The sequence below is a fragment of the Opisthorchis viverrini genome, assembly GCF_000715545.1.
Source record: "Opisthorchis viverrini unplaced genomic scaffold opera_v5_460, whole genome shotgun sequence".
NCBI classification, from domain to species: domain Eukaryota; kingdom Metazoa; phylum Platyhelminthes; class Trematoda; order Opisthorchiida; family Opisthorchiidae; genus Opisthorchis; species Opisthorchis viverrini.
This window is the reverse complement of record NW_008752115.1, coordinates 300,623-315,440: the sequence shown is the minus strand read 5'-3', so window position 1 is coordinate 315,440 and position 14,818 is coordinate 300,623. Positions and strand designations below refer to the sequence as shown.

The 14,818-nt window shown below is 41.0% G+C and overlaps 1 protein-coding gene across 1 annotated transcript in view; it reads left to right on the top strand.

Moving 5' to 3' along the window:
• Positions 1–4,659: 4,659 nt before the first annotated feature.
• Positions 4,660–14,818, top strand: part of T265_11179 (hypothetical protein) — a gene marked incomplete at both ends in the record, with an annotated part of 91,804 nt that continues 81,645 nt past the window's right edge. The window contains one exon of the mRNA XM_009177769.1: positions 4,660–4,987. Within this exon, the coding sequence (XP_009176033.1) occupies positions 4,796–4,987 (192 nt within the window). The remainder of the gene's footprint in view (positions 4,988–14,818) is intronic.

The following is a 14,818-nucleotide window of genomic DNA, read 5'->3' as shown; positions in this document are numbered from 1 at the left end:
TGAAACGAAGGCATTTCACAGGGCTGGTCTAATTGTTTAACACATCACAAATCTATATGATACAAGAAATGAGATGCAAAGTTTTTATCAATTTCACGGGCATGTACTCTCTAAAAAGTTGCAAAGCACACGGGTTGATTAGTCCTGAGATTGAGTAAGTGGGGTCCGTTTCAGGCAAATTCATTGAACTGGTTCATTTCAGGTTCAGACCGTGCACAACTTTATCTTGAGTGTATACTTCCGGTCACGCAATGGGGTTCCAGTATTCTATGCGATCAATATTAGTATAGATATCACCAGATCAGAACGGTACACGGTATATAGATTTGAGGGGGTGCTTTTTGTCCGTGGTATGATTCGTTTTGGATAGATACACATTTTAAAATTATGTCGGACAAATATAATGACTGGCAGTGCAGTCCCCAAAGGAAAGCGATAAAGTTTGGTGCTACACTGGATAAACCAACTGTAACACTATCGGTTTTATTCCAAGACCTGATACGGCATAATTTACACAGAAAAATGAGTATTTAGTAGTGAGTTTTAGGACCAAGACTAAGGAACTATGAGAAATTGGGAACTGAGGAAACTGTGAGCTGTTGCAAGGCATTAAAAGTCTCATCTGAATAGTCTTATTGTCACGTCCTGGCTGACCAGTCGTGCAAGAATCAGACTGTTAGAACACACGTTTAAAAGTTTCATTGTGCGTTCCAACAGACCACAAAGTCTACTTTTGTCATAAAACGTTGAGTACAGTGCTCCACTGTTTAAAATACACCACTGGGGCAACATATTGTGTCGTCAGCTATGTTATCTTTCTAAAGGGGTGACTACTCAAAAGCAGACGAAATTTCATTCTACTGGGTGTTTTGGATTACGTTTATGAGCATTAGTTGGGAAGTTCATTTTGTTCCGACTGAAACCACCATAAATTTGGTGATCTTGTGTATACAAGACAAATAAACAAAGACCTAGATATACTTGCCGGCTACAAATTCCATTTCTTATCAGCCAGTTGTCCGAATTCGTTAAATCCGTCTGCCAAACTTGCTTTGGGGCAAGATTGCTCAGTGGTTAGAGCGCCAATTTATTGACCGGAAGTTTTAAGGTTAGAATCCAACCTCTGCCTCTCGAATTCCTTTGTCCAGGCTTGAGCGACCTGGCAGTATCCCACTCCTCGTGCTTCCTTCTGGTTGCATGGCAGGTAGGCATCAAAAAGGTGCTACAGCTGAACGATTTTTTTTTCAAACTTGCCTTATAACATTTCAATTATAGTCGAGCAACATCTACATTAGCGGATCAGAACGACGTCTCTCACAAGAAATCACTGAAGAACAGTGTGTCTTGGCTATTCGGTACTGATTTACTTCGCTTACAGGAAAAACTCGCAACTTCTCTCAATCTATAAAATCCAAACATTTTGTTGGGAACCAGCCACACACAAACACATGGTGCAGTCGGTCATGCATTTTAGAACAGATCATCTGAATGAATCTTACAGTTCATTCTACGTCATGTTGCGTGATTCAAACCCAACGTTGTGAGCATTTGATGAGGCCTTACGTGTCAACTAGAAAGAACCAGTTTAGGTTAAAACCTGCTCTCTACATTCCAATCAAGACTGCCCACCTCGGTTCGTGTAAAACTGCGTCGTTGTTGTCCCCGTAAGCTGAGTCATATAGATGTGTTATACATATGCTGCAGTTTTTTGTGATGAATGAAAAATGTACTGTATGCATCCCACGACTCATTTCTTATTTCGTTCTCAGTGGGACGTTTCGTTCATTTCATTGCATTGGCGCTGCAGTAAACACTACTTACTACCCTTGGTGTGTGTCAAGTCGGTTTCCGCTTCTGCTTCGCTTGAAACGTCGCGAGCCAAATTGTTCCACGTTGTCGTATTCTATCGTCAGAGTATCATTATTTGAACGATTGTTAAATTGGTTTTGTGTTAGATATAGAGGAAAATGTTAGTAATTCATTTTGCGCAGCTGTTGGTTGAACTCTTCGTCAACTCCAAAAGATTTGTTCCAACGAATACGTTAGTAGTTTAAGAAATCAAATTATAATAGCGATTACAGAGAGATGCTACAAAGAACACCTTCACTTAGAACAGACCACGCTGATGTAAATGAGGCAATCATGGGTTCTCGTAACAGACAATGGATGACAATGAAATACCGGCCCAAGAAAATCGATTTGTTGGAATAGGGTCGTCTCATGAAGCAAACATTTTGAGCATGAAATATTTTGTGGGTTCACAAATTTTTTCAGGTATTGTGTACCTGGAGTATGAAATTGCGTTCGCTAGCATGTGTTTTAAACCAGCTCCTTTGAAATTCATCAATACAAACAAGTGCCTCCGACCAGATTGCTTATTTGTAATTGACCCAACATTATGACTCATACTCGATAAAAGGAGTTGCGCCACTCGACCGGACTCGTGCGAAAAAAAACTCAGATACAACACTACTGTGAGAAAATTTCGTGCTCATAAGCTGTGAAAAGTATGACAATGTTTGGTGGCTTTATAGATGTCTGGATGTTCTGCATCGCTTTGCGCCATGTTCTCCTTTTCGTCCCTTTGAAGGTATATGGCACGTCGCGACTTTCGATACTTTTCATCACCAAGTGCATACGTGGAATCTTCCAGGACAGTACACTGTCAATGGCATTTTTCTTTGGATGCTAGACGAAGCACTACATGCTTTCTTCGTTGCAATAACATTGTTAACAGCCTGGATTGGGGTTTGACAAGGATTATTGATGACTCCAGAAGTAGTGGACCAGTTTGCTTTTGCTAATGTATTCCACAACCGGTTTGTGTTTATGCAGCATCACTTTTGCAGCGTGTTTTAATTAGTGATACTGTGTATATGTCCAAAGCCAAATCCGTTTAAAATCACCAGGTGTGCTGTTTAGTTTGTCAACCTTGTGCATACAAAAAGCCTTTTGAGTTGCTAACCAACCGAAAATTCTGATATTGTGGTATACTTTGCGTGAGCTAATTTTGGAGACAAGGCAGCCTTTTATAGTGTGACTTCCTTGATGCAGATCACTCCTTGGTTGGGAAATTTTCTGGTGGATGGTTTCAGAATCAACCGAATGGACCGCACTATTTGTTTTCGGGCATTTTGTTAACCACACGCAGTTTCCTTCATGCTACGAAGTTTGCTCCACCAGTCATTTCAAGTAGGAAAACTCATCCGGCCAGAAACATTGTACCAATATTGATCTTTTCCTTTACCGGTCGAGTGGGTGCTGTGATGGCCTGACTTACAATTAGTCAGTAACAATGTGAAGTATTGTTAGAGGTCCGCATCAGGCTCTTAAGTATTTAGAACAGCACTTTAGTAATGGAGCTGGACGTAGGAGCAGATAGAAAAATTCTACCAATATTGGTCTTTTCCTTTACCGATCGAGTGGGTGCTGTGATGGCCTGACTTACAATTAGTCAGTAACAATGTGAAGTATTGTTAGAGGTCCGCATCAGGCTCTTAAGTGTTTAGAACAGCACTTTAGTAATGGAACTGGACGTAGGAGCAGATAAAGTGTTCATGATAATGAAAAAAAAAAAAGTTATCTCAGGCATCTAAGTGAAAGATGCAATCTGTTTTCTAAGCCATATCTTGTATCTGTAATCTCGGCTTCAAGTAAAAGGAGACCAAACCTCTTTACTTCGTACAAGGTACAGTGAACGCCCGTTCAAAGCTCAGAGATCATCAGATGAAAATCCCATTAGGCATGCGCAACTGTCAACTCTATTAGAACCTGTAATGCGAACGTTTTTAAACAAATATTATGGAGTGCAATCAACATACCATATTGAAACTGCAATTAATTTTGAACGAGAAAAGCGGGTCGGTTTTTTTTAGAACCACCCATAAAATTGTATAATCTGTCAAGTGCGTGGAAATGTATGGTGTTTCCAGACGATAGCCATGTGTCCTGAACATGTTATGTGCGATCCCAGGAACGGGTTTACACAAGTATACGCTTCTAAGCAGCTGGAAAATCTGTAAAAGTTTAAACAATGATGACATTTTTGTTCATGGCCTTTCATTGAGATTCTAGGTGAAGCCATTTGAATTTGGGTGAACTTTATTGACTTGACTGTTCACAGGAAAACTAACAAAATCCCTCAGAGTGCCTACTTTTTAAATATTTTTCACCCCAAGCAGTTTAATTTTGGTCCTCTGTGATCGGATAAATGGCGGGTGCGTGGTCCTATACTATCGAGTCTTCAGTTTGGTGATTACAACTTATCTGAAAAACAAAATTCACAAAAGTAACCATGTAAAGTCTTTCGGTTCATTTGCGTTCGATTTTCCATCGAAACACGGCAACCAAGAGCGGCCTCATCAATCGGAAAACGCAGGCTTGTTTGGTGTACACATCGCTGTGTTTTCGTAAATCACATCAAATAAAAGCCAGCAGGCTCACCTACATCCTGGGAAGAGGAGCAACGCGAATCAAACTGCCCAGCCAATCACAGTGTTTCGCAGCTGTTGTCTGCACTGCCGTTTCCCCCCACAAACACGCATTCAGTTAACGGAAAATCAATGTCTGCACTGTCCCATCACGTGACCACGCGCAGCATGGTGACGTGTACCAATGGAAAGCCCGAAATCTGTTCAACGGTTTTAGGATAAATGCTGCATGCGGCCGAGTTGTGTAAGTGGTTGGAGATGCCTTTGGAATAGTGTGTGCTACGCAAGGAACAGAAACGGAATTTTTGTTAACCGACCACAGATTCAACGAACTATTATGAAAAAATCATAAACACCGATGTACAATGAACACCATAACAAATAACATGCAGTCCGAAATGTCCAGAGTTGGAACTTCATCCAACCTCGTCGTAAAACCAGTACATTGTCGGAAAATGCCCGGAGATTTCATTATCAAATGTTATCGACGAGAAATCCACTTCACATGGATTCCACCGAAAGAGGAGCTACAAAAGGTGATGATCAAGTTCAAACAGGTAGGTTATGCTGAGAGTAAAAAAACCCTCGTTCTTGCTCTGAAAGTGTATTTTCCAACCCGAAACATTTAAAATTTGATACTGTAAGTTGGGCGATTTGGAATTTTTCTGTTTGGTATTTTTGGTTGAAACACCATTGTTATCATTTTCCATATACGCTTCATATTCCCAGACGCTTTTGGTTCACCACTGACAAGTCATTGAAGCCTTGAGTACCCTCCCATGTTACTTCAACGACGGTTAGTAACGTGAAGAAGCTGGTACTGCGTAAATTATCATAATCTCAGGCATACACGACCACTTTGTCACCCTGGGCGAAATGCTGGTTTTCTAAAGAAAACAACAAAGTGTGCAGTGTTAAATTTGCATAGAAATTGCAGCGTAGTGGGGCAGGATAAGTGATCATTTTTTCAGGAGGATGTTTTAGTTATATACAGGGATCAAAACTCAGATTAATTCCTCATTTTAGCACTAAATCCTGTGCATTGGCTTATATTTGGGACTTTGAGAGCTACTCCCATCTGATGAGAACAGGGATTTAGTGACCTGTCGAAAGGTCCCACCAACTTTATGGTTATTATTACATTTAGGAAAATATTTTCAATAACTTGAATAGTGTTCTTTTTTTGTGGAAATTGACCCGAGTATCTTGATCGGTTGCTCCACGAGGTATGTTTTTTATGAGGAATGGTAACGAGTTTGACATTTCCCAACCGTCTGGGTTTTTGAATGTTATTTCGGAGGTCCGTTAGTTTATCTTTGCTAGACTATAGATAAAAAGTCGCCATCTTTCACTGCATTGATTGGCTTGGAATTTATATAGAAGCCGCATGCCTTGTGGATTCAAGCTTCTTGATATTTCTAACATTCGTTTCTTCTGTGGCTGCTAAATCAATGTGGATGAGGTTTTCGGCGTTGGGACATCCCACGGATTGTTTTTGATCTTTTTTGTTCATTGCCGCTGGAAAGACCCGAAAAATAATCAGACTCATTATCAATCAGTCACGGATGTCGCCCAAACCACACTACACTACAGGAAATTCGTGAAAGCTCTGTGCTTTTTGTAACAAGGTCAAAATTTAAGCACGAGGATGACTCTGTCAGTAATTGGCCAGCTAATATACTCACGTAGCTCACCAAAATAAGGCTCTTTAAGACTGAACTGGTACAAAATAGGATGAGCCAACGACAAACCTTAGCGGAGTAGTACGAATCACATCCCCCTGCAGTTTTGTTTAGCGAAAGTTTAAAAGTTGAGACCAATGGTGGACTATAAAACGCCTTACATTTTCAGACACAATGATTTTTAGGTATTCTTTACTCCATAGAGTTTATACAGGCCAGAAGGTGACTTCTGATAATATAGTCACCTTATACTAAGAAATATATCGCACTTGGTGGTATGTATCAGCAATGCGGCAAATGCATTGTCTGGGTGGGGAATTTCAAAGACAAAACAGACAAACAGCAAGTACAGTGAGGGGGAACGTGTGCAAAAACCAAGAACGACCAAGGTTAAAAAGAAGAGATAACTAATCTAGTCAATGAATACAGAACACCAAACCTCGAGATTGATAAACAGATCACGGTATAAAGATTTCGAACTAAAGCTTATAATGACTGAGTTGTTGACAACACAAACGGGCGATGATTCTTCAAAGTGATCACGCTTACTCAACCAAAACGATCAAAAAGACGGCTTACCTTTGGGATGTTTAAAAAAAACGGTTTGCTTCTGCAACGACCTGTTGTAAACCCACCCGCATCCGGGAAGTTAAATTAGCATTTAACCAGTATATTTACAAGGAAATGGAGCTAGTCATATAGTGTTATTACATATGCATATGTGAAAGAATAACGAAGAAAAATCGTCAACTTTAGGTGGTCGGGTATGAGACGAGGGGACAAAATGTACCTAGCTGTTTGGTCAGCTTATGCAAGTGCTGCTCAAACGTTTACCCACAATTAACTGATGTCGAAGCTCCGAAGAAGAGCATCAGAATAGCAAAGGCATCTTTCAAACTGACCAAAAAAGCCAGGGTTTACAGGTAATTTGTCTGAAATTAGATATTATCCCATCTGGCACCGGTATTATTAATGCCACTCCCTCGACGAGAAATATACTGACTAAGCAGAACTTTAACACGTTTACTAAGGATATGTTTGCACTCCTCGGACAGTACGAATGACAGGAAGTCTGGCCACATAAATTGCCTATTTCTAGATCAAGGATTGTCTTACACACCTCCTCTCTGTTCTTAAATCACCGCCAGCACTAAGTAAGATAGAGTGTGCCTTTGGCTGTCCAGGACTTAGATCTAGCATGTTACCATTAAGTTGTCTCCAACCGCTGAATAATATGCAACGGATCGTTCCCTGTAGAAAAAAGTCTCTCAGTGAAGTTTGGTCGTGATTGGTTGCGTCAACCCTTCATCCCCACCTCAGGTTATAATGTCGTGCTCACATTGTTGTCTTGTCAAAGCTGTTCAAGCAACAGCGAGGAAAGTACGTCTGCAAAGTTGTAAGTTGTCACAGTTCAGCAACATGACTCAAAGCGAACACTAAATTGGTTGAACACAGTTGCATAATGAGGTAAAGTACTCTGCACTCAAGAAATGGTGGGATATCGGGATTTGAAACGCAGCATTCGTTAGGTCGATTTAATTTCTTGAAAATTCATTCTTTGTGGTCAACTCAGAACGTTCGCCGGCGAATAATTCATTATTCGACTGAGATTTCATCTTGTCAGTGATGCCAATGTATGACAAAAAGCCGAAAAGCGCTGTACAGCTGTTTCATTATCGCTGGGAATCATCACCCGTGCGGATCTCACGAAACTCAGAGTCCTGAATCTGTGACCTGCTGGGCCAGACGTGGGTGAAGAGGAGTGTGACTGACTAAATCAGAGAGAACATTGTACCACGACCGGTTTTACCCTTCTTCGGGCTCATCATTGGTGTCTTGGAAACAGTCCAGTTTGGGTTCACTTAGAACGTGAGGTTGACGGAAACACGGGGACTGCGCCTCAGAAGGGCGAAACCGGTCGTGGGCTGTCGAAGAGTTTTCAGCAGCCTTTGAGTAGTTTCCTTTATGAAAATAGTACCACTCCCTTCAATAACGGGAAACCATTCAATAAGCCACATACTGACTGACAATCTCCTTGTTCATTTGTTTGAACACCAGAATTTCGGCTAAAAGAGAATGAACGAAGTAACCAAAGGCCAAGGGTTTTGGACGCCAAAGTGACTAGGAATTTTGTCGCGTAGGTAAACTAGTTAGACACTAAACCTCGTATGTTGGAAACAAAAGAAGGAATGAGGAAAACAAATAAACTCTGTTAATTGCATTAGAAAGATTACGAATGGCGTTATGCTGTATATTATTGTGGGTTAGCCAAAGCGACTTGTTCGTTACTAAAGTGTTGAGTACGGTATGCAGAATACCATGGAAAACGGACCGAGAGTCAAGGCCTAAACACAGTACTGTTTCTCATTATTTATGTGACGACACTATACCACTGTCTAACATAGATGGAAACGCTCTTATCAATCCATAGCCCAATAAATGACAAATATTTTTGATCAGGTCGGCAACCTACTCGTAATTTCATTGAACTAATGTTGCAATTCTGATTTCAATACACATTCAGACGTCTGGGACATTGTTCCTAATGGTGAACAAAAGTTGGCGGGCATCGCCTACAGATTTAACATCCTTACGACATGTTACCGTCCTGTGCTTTTTTCCTAGCTGTGGGTTTATCTTCACTTTTTTTGCAGAAATGTTTCGGTCTGAAGAACCCGGTGATTTGACAACTTGAGAATGCAGGCCAGCAGAACGACCGACCTTGAGAGACAATTTAACACAAATAAATCGAATCCATGCGATCCACTGCAAACAAATTCCTTATTTGGTCAGAATGTCCGAGCTATAAGTCTTATTGTTTGTTCACACAGGAGTATGGAAATGAGCTCATAAGCCAACAAATTCTACAATTTCTTATGACAAGTTTTCTTCTAACTGATTCTGACAGGTTGGTTGCAAACGTTTGCATTCCATTTGAGCAGAGAGCATCCGTGCGTAGTGAACGCAACGCCAACCCACTAGGTACTGATAATACTAATGGCACTGGTGGCTGGACTTTCCCAACAAAACTGCACAACTCAGGAAATTAAATAATGGTCACAGATGCACCCGACACATCGATGCACACCGACAATCGTATAAATAGCTAAAGACTCTTCGGTCAAATTCACCGGTGTCCTAACTGGTAGCTTAGTTTTTTAGATTTTCGCCAATGTTAGAGGAATGGCGATGTCATGGTGTGCAGTGTGACAGAGAGATACATTGACTGAAAGGCCCAGCACATCCATCATTAATGTTCCTAACAGATGTGATGTTTTAGCTTAAGTGCATCGATTACTACATGTTCTTACTGTTTTTGAATGTATCATTATGCATGCATCAGATGAGCGTAAGGAGACCCAAATCAGAAGGTCTGCTATTTTTGTCGTCGGTTGTTCGAATCACTGCTGGGGCTATCCATTTATGACGTTGATGACAAGTCACAATTTGATAAATGAATATTCAAATAAATATATAAAAAATAAATAGAATAAATGAATAGTCAAGGTTGACAGCCATTCTTTTTTCGGACAACTTTCGGTTTGATGCCTCTGCAATGAATGAAGTTGACAGGTGCAAGAAATACAGAATAAAACATTGAATAGGTCATGCAGTAGTCATGTTTGAGAGAAAACGCATCTAAATTATGCAGAACGCTGGTTAGTTAGGAGGATGGAAAGATGTTTTTCACATTACTCCCTTTATTTCAAATTTCCACAGAACATATCACGCGGGTGTTCCCTATAAGACATGCACTGCGCTTTGCCGCCTGCCAGGATAGCGAACAGCTTAGCAAAGATACTGCTTTCCAGATCAGAAAATGCATTCGTATAATTGCAAACGGCTGCAGATAAAGCCTCCATGGAAGGAAGACTGATCGTGAACGGATCATGGAGAATATTTTTTTACCTATGTCGTATGACGTGACTAGACCTGGTCAAAATTTTAGGCGCCATTATCGGACGCATATTCAAATTTATCTAGCAGGCTTCAGGCTGTTCAGATACGTCTAAACTCTAGAATCATGGAACGTTTGATATAGACTGTATCTACCAGTGAGTTTGAGCACAATGTTGCCCACCTCGTTTAATAATTACTTGCAGTCTTAGTGAAACACATAAGTTTACTGTATTTGCCAGTTGATCTTCGAGAATCTCTCGAGGCATCGACCAGCTTCGCAGCTGGAAGAGAATGGCTCAACAGGCGTGCAAAATACCAAACATGCTTACTCGTGCGACACACTGAGTCTACAGGGTTCTTATTCAGGGATCAGAACCCAAATTCGCTGAGGTTTTGAGCAGAATACAACCATAAACGAGCTCTAGGTCGTATGTCTAACCACGACTGACTCCACCTTGACTCAAGCTACAACCTGTCATTTAATGTTCATTGAGTGATCGTTTTCACAACGACCCTTATCTGTGAATGTAGGGTGCTCTAATTTTGAGGTGGTGAACACACTTGGGAACGAAAAGCTTTTGATATCAGCATTTTTTGACATCTTGGTGAACTGGGTGCGTTAGTTTCAGTGTTTCAAGGTCGAAACCGACGCTTATCCGCTTCGGTTGATTTCACTTCGAACAAAATTCACAGTTACCAAATTCTGGGGGATTTTAAAATTGATGTACGAGCTTGAAGTTAAAGAAATACCAAATAAATAATAGTCTGATGATACCGCTGGATGCATATTCAAGTAATATATGCCTGTCACATATGAAGTGCTGACGCATGCCCAGCATTCTTTTTGTGTACTCTAGGTTAGCTTTGAATGTAGTGCACCCTTTCACAAGGAAATTAGCAAAACAAATGGATTTGGACAGGTGAAGCATGTAAATATTTTATTTGAGACATGCAAAAACGTATAGGTAAAATATTCGTCGCAATGTTCTTATGAATGGCTCTATCAAAAAATGGAGAGAGCCAAGTGTATCCGTGTCAATTTCGTAAAAATTTTTATTCGGTAAATTAGTCATGGATTCCATCAACCTGAGTCTCTTATCGAACAGGTCAAAATACATGTACATTCCCAGCCGTCTTCTATTCAAGTCTAAACTTAACTGGAGCAAATGGCTTCAGCTGTTTGAATAGCCCAAGTAAAAAGACATTATATATATATCACGTCAGAAGGGGAGGTTCAGTTTTATCAGTATGCTACTGAACACAGGAACTCCATCTAGTATCCAGCTTCAGCAGTTTCGTCATTCATACGAGCGTGAGTGAAAATCCGAGTAAATGGATTTTAAAGCAAAGAGTGATCCAGGTGGGTTCTTGGAGTTATTTCTGTTTCGACGTGGCAGTATGAGGATTTCGCGTCACTGATCCGCACTACTTATTTCAGAGACAAATAAAACTTCGTTGAGTGGCCTCCGATGAAGCACGAGGTAGTCTGAGTGATGCACATTACGTGAAAGACTGGCACTATTTGGTTGAACACGAGGGACACAATCGAACTTTGAGCATCATGTATGCAAGCTTATGAAGGAAAGCAATATGCGGGTAGAAGACGCTGGTGCTCAACTGCCATACAACCATGAAGGAAAAAGACCAAACAACTAATAAGGTGGAAGGAGAATAACGGGGACCTATTACAAAAGATCCAATGTCACTAGAGATTTCCACACTAGAGCATCCTGTTGAAACAGCCAACCATCAGTTGGATTGTGCTAGCGTTCTTTACCAAGCTAATCCAATAGAAATTGCGTGCACAGTGCAGAAATGTGTTAGCTGACGGCCGGGCTAAGAAGCAGCAGAAAGCTCCACACTGGTGTCCGTAGTATGCCAAGTTCACCAGGTCCCGACCATAGAAAGGAATGAGATCCCACGTCTCTTAGTTTGACAGCGGCGGCTTTCGTTTCGACATGGCGCAGCGGATATTCAGCCCAAAAGAGTCCAGGCTAAAATACGACATCCTTCGGTTTACGGCGGTAGGTGGTAGTTAGCAGTTACTCCTACCAACCTAAGGTTCCGCTCCAACGTATTTCCTACTAATTGCTTGTGAATTTTTTCATTACGTTTTCGGTGTGCCCGTTCGCCTTACTAGAAAGCTAAGCGTGATAAATATCTGAAAGCCTTCAGTTTGGAGAGCAAAAGTCTCTCAGTAACACAGTAGGACCCCAGTCACTGTGTACTTGTAGACACGCCATTTAACCCTGAAACTGTTTGCTCCCAACTCCAGACGTGACGCACGTGTGCTAATATTTCTCACGCCCTGGTTCTGCACGTATAAACTTCATGTGTCAGTAGAATCAAGATTTATGCATCCGCCGAGATAAGTGAGCCTGCCAACAAACTCAAGTAACTCGTTCTATAATTTCAATGATATCAATGGAAGGGGGAAGCCACAATGCTGAAAGATGCTCCGCGAGAATGTAAAAATAGCGGAGCGATTTCGACATTCTTTATAGAATAATCGACGATATCACTCTCTCCATATGTGATTTTGGCACCCAAATTCGTGATTTCCTAAAGAATGCACTGCATGAGGGCTCCAATTATAGACCTGTAAAAAATTGGAATGAGAGGATCTCTGACTAAGCCTACTCGTTGTGAGGAAATTCATTTAGCTTTCGTTGTAAAATCTAAAAAGACCAGATGCACAAGGAATTATAAGGTGAATACGATTGACAAACCTTAACTCATGTTGGTCAAGTGTAAGAAGAAGACCCGACTTATCCATCTAGTAGAATGCTGAGGTGAAGTTGAGAAAAACACACTTGGACCGTGGTAGATGGGATGCCACTCAAGCTCTTGAGAACGTCAGCGATCAAGCACTGAGAATGGGGTCAATACATTACAACTGTGAACTTGCAATCTGGTTGATTAATTTAGATTTTTTAGAATAGGACTGGCAGTTGCGTTACGACTGAATTAAAACTTAAACCTTTATTAATAGAACACTAGCCCATAGTACCTTTTTGAATAAACTTTTACTAAATAATTGGCACCTGGCTGTTGAAATTCATTCTTTTCCTCATAATGACATGAACAACGTGGTCAAGGCAAACATAAAGAATTAAAGTCTGCCTTTTAACAACGCTGGTGGTGCTCATCCGGGCAGGCGGACCGATGGTCCGATATTGATATTTCAGATAATGGAAGCGGGTTAACCTCACAGAAAACGACCAGAGTTGAGCAGGTTGAATGCTGAGCAAGTAAACAGGGCCGGATGACCAGAATATAATGTTCTCCAAAATATTCGTCCAAGTGATCAAGATGTCGTTTTTTCGATAACCTACTAACAACAATCTTGGACGTGCTATTCCGCAAGCGTGGTGAAAAACATCTATACTAGCCTTTACCACTAGCAGAAACCTCCAATTCCACTGCAGTACTCTGTTTATAGTCAGAATGTTTTATTGCAACTGAAGTTCGCATTTGTTATTTTGAATGCAGAATGTCGGTCACGGATGACAGGATTAAATAATTCGAAAACATTTCTTGCTCGTGAGCTTTAGCAATGGCTCATGAGTATTTGGATATCGACCATTTACCTGGTTTGCTTCTTCTCTTTAAACTGTTTCTCGTTATAGAAAACTTTTTTAAGCATCCTGAATTGACAATAACAGATGATAATAAGTTGTGGTGGTCTCGTTTAAGAAAAAGTTACATTGGCTGAGCTGCTAACCTGACCTAGCCTAATTTGTCTAGGCTGAGAGATGGGAAAAATCAACTTTGTTCCGGATAGTTGGAACAGCCAGTTATTGGTTGAGAATAGTGCAACAAAACCTCCCAGGGCATCAGTTGTTCACTTTTAGCACAAACTTATTTCAAACTTACGTAACCCCAGTGGCATAAACATGCCCACAGAACGTAAATCCTGGTGCTATTTTCTCTTACATGTGCGACCGAAACGCCAAGCTGCCCTAATATACAGCCTGAGCTCCGAAATATTTCTCCTTGACAAATATAAAAGCAATTGGAGGAAACGAAACCTAGAATACGACAGCCTGAAATATGATAGCAGATAAATTACTTACAGCATTCCGCTATACAGAACACGTTTTTCTTTCATCAGATATTGTCCATAAGTAGGCCGTAGAATAGGTAATAACACAACCAGATTTAAGCCGCGTAAATGTTAGCCTTTTGTGTGGACCTTGGTGTCTTTGAAAAACGGCTTGATTAGTATATGCCATACAATTTAGCACGCCAAGCAAAACAGGGGTTGAGATTGCTAAGTGAGGTTTCATCGCGTCTCGAGAGGCCCCGGGGATATCTCATCCAAAGGACGTAGATAGGTTTGGGCCATCTCCAACCCTGTTCCCATAATTAGCTTGTGTACTGCGCCACTTGACGTTGATTATTACGCGGTCATGGCATCAGAAAGGACGGGTCAGTGTGCCTTCACAACACACTTCCGTCCACACGGTTTCGGTGGTTACACCAAAAGTAGTGGATGGATTGTTTCACTTGACACCAAGGTAACTAAATACCTAAGATTGTATATTTATGTTTGACATTCCTTTTCTCCCCAGTTCTTTCTCGTGTCAGTGCACATCCTGTTCGATTATCGTTCGTCCTTCTACTAAAACATTCACACACGCATACATGCTCATCAATGCTCGTTGATGGTAAATGCCATTTACCACCTGGGGATTCGGTAGAGGATACACTTGCATACATAAACGCAAAAGAATGCTTGCAAGAAACGAACCGGTCGATGCGTTCGCTGGTGCTGTTTCTCCGATGAAACTTGCACGCACACAT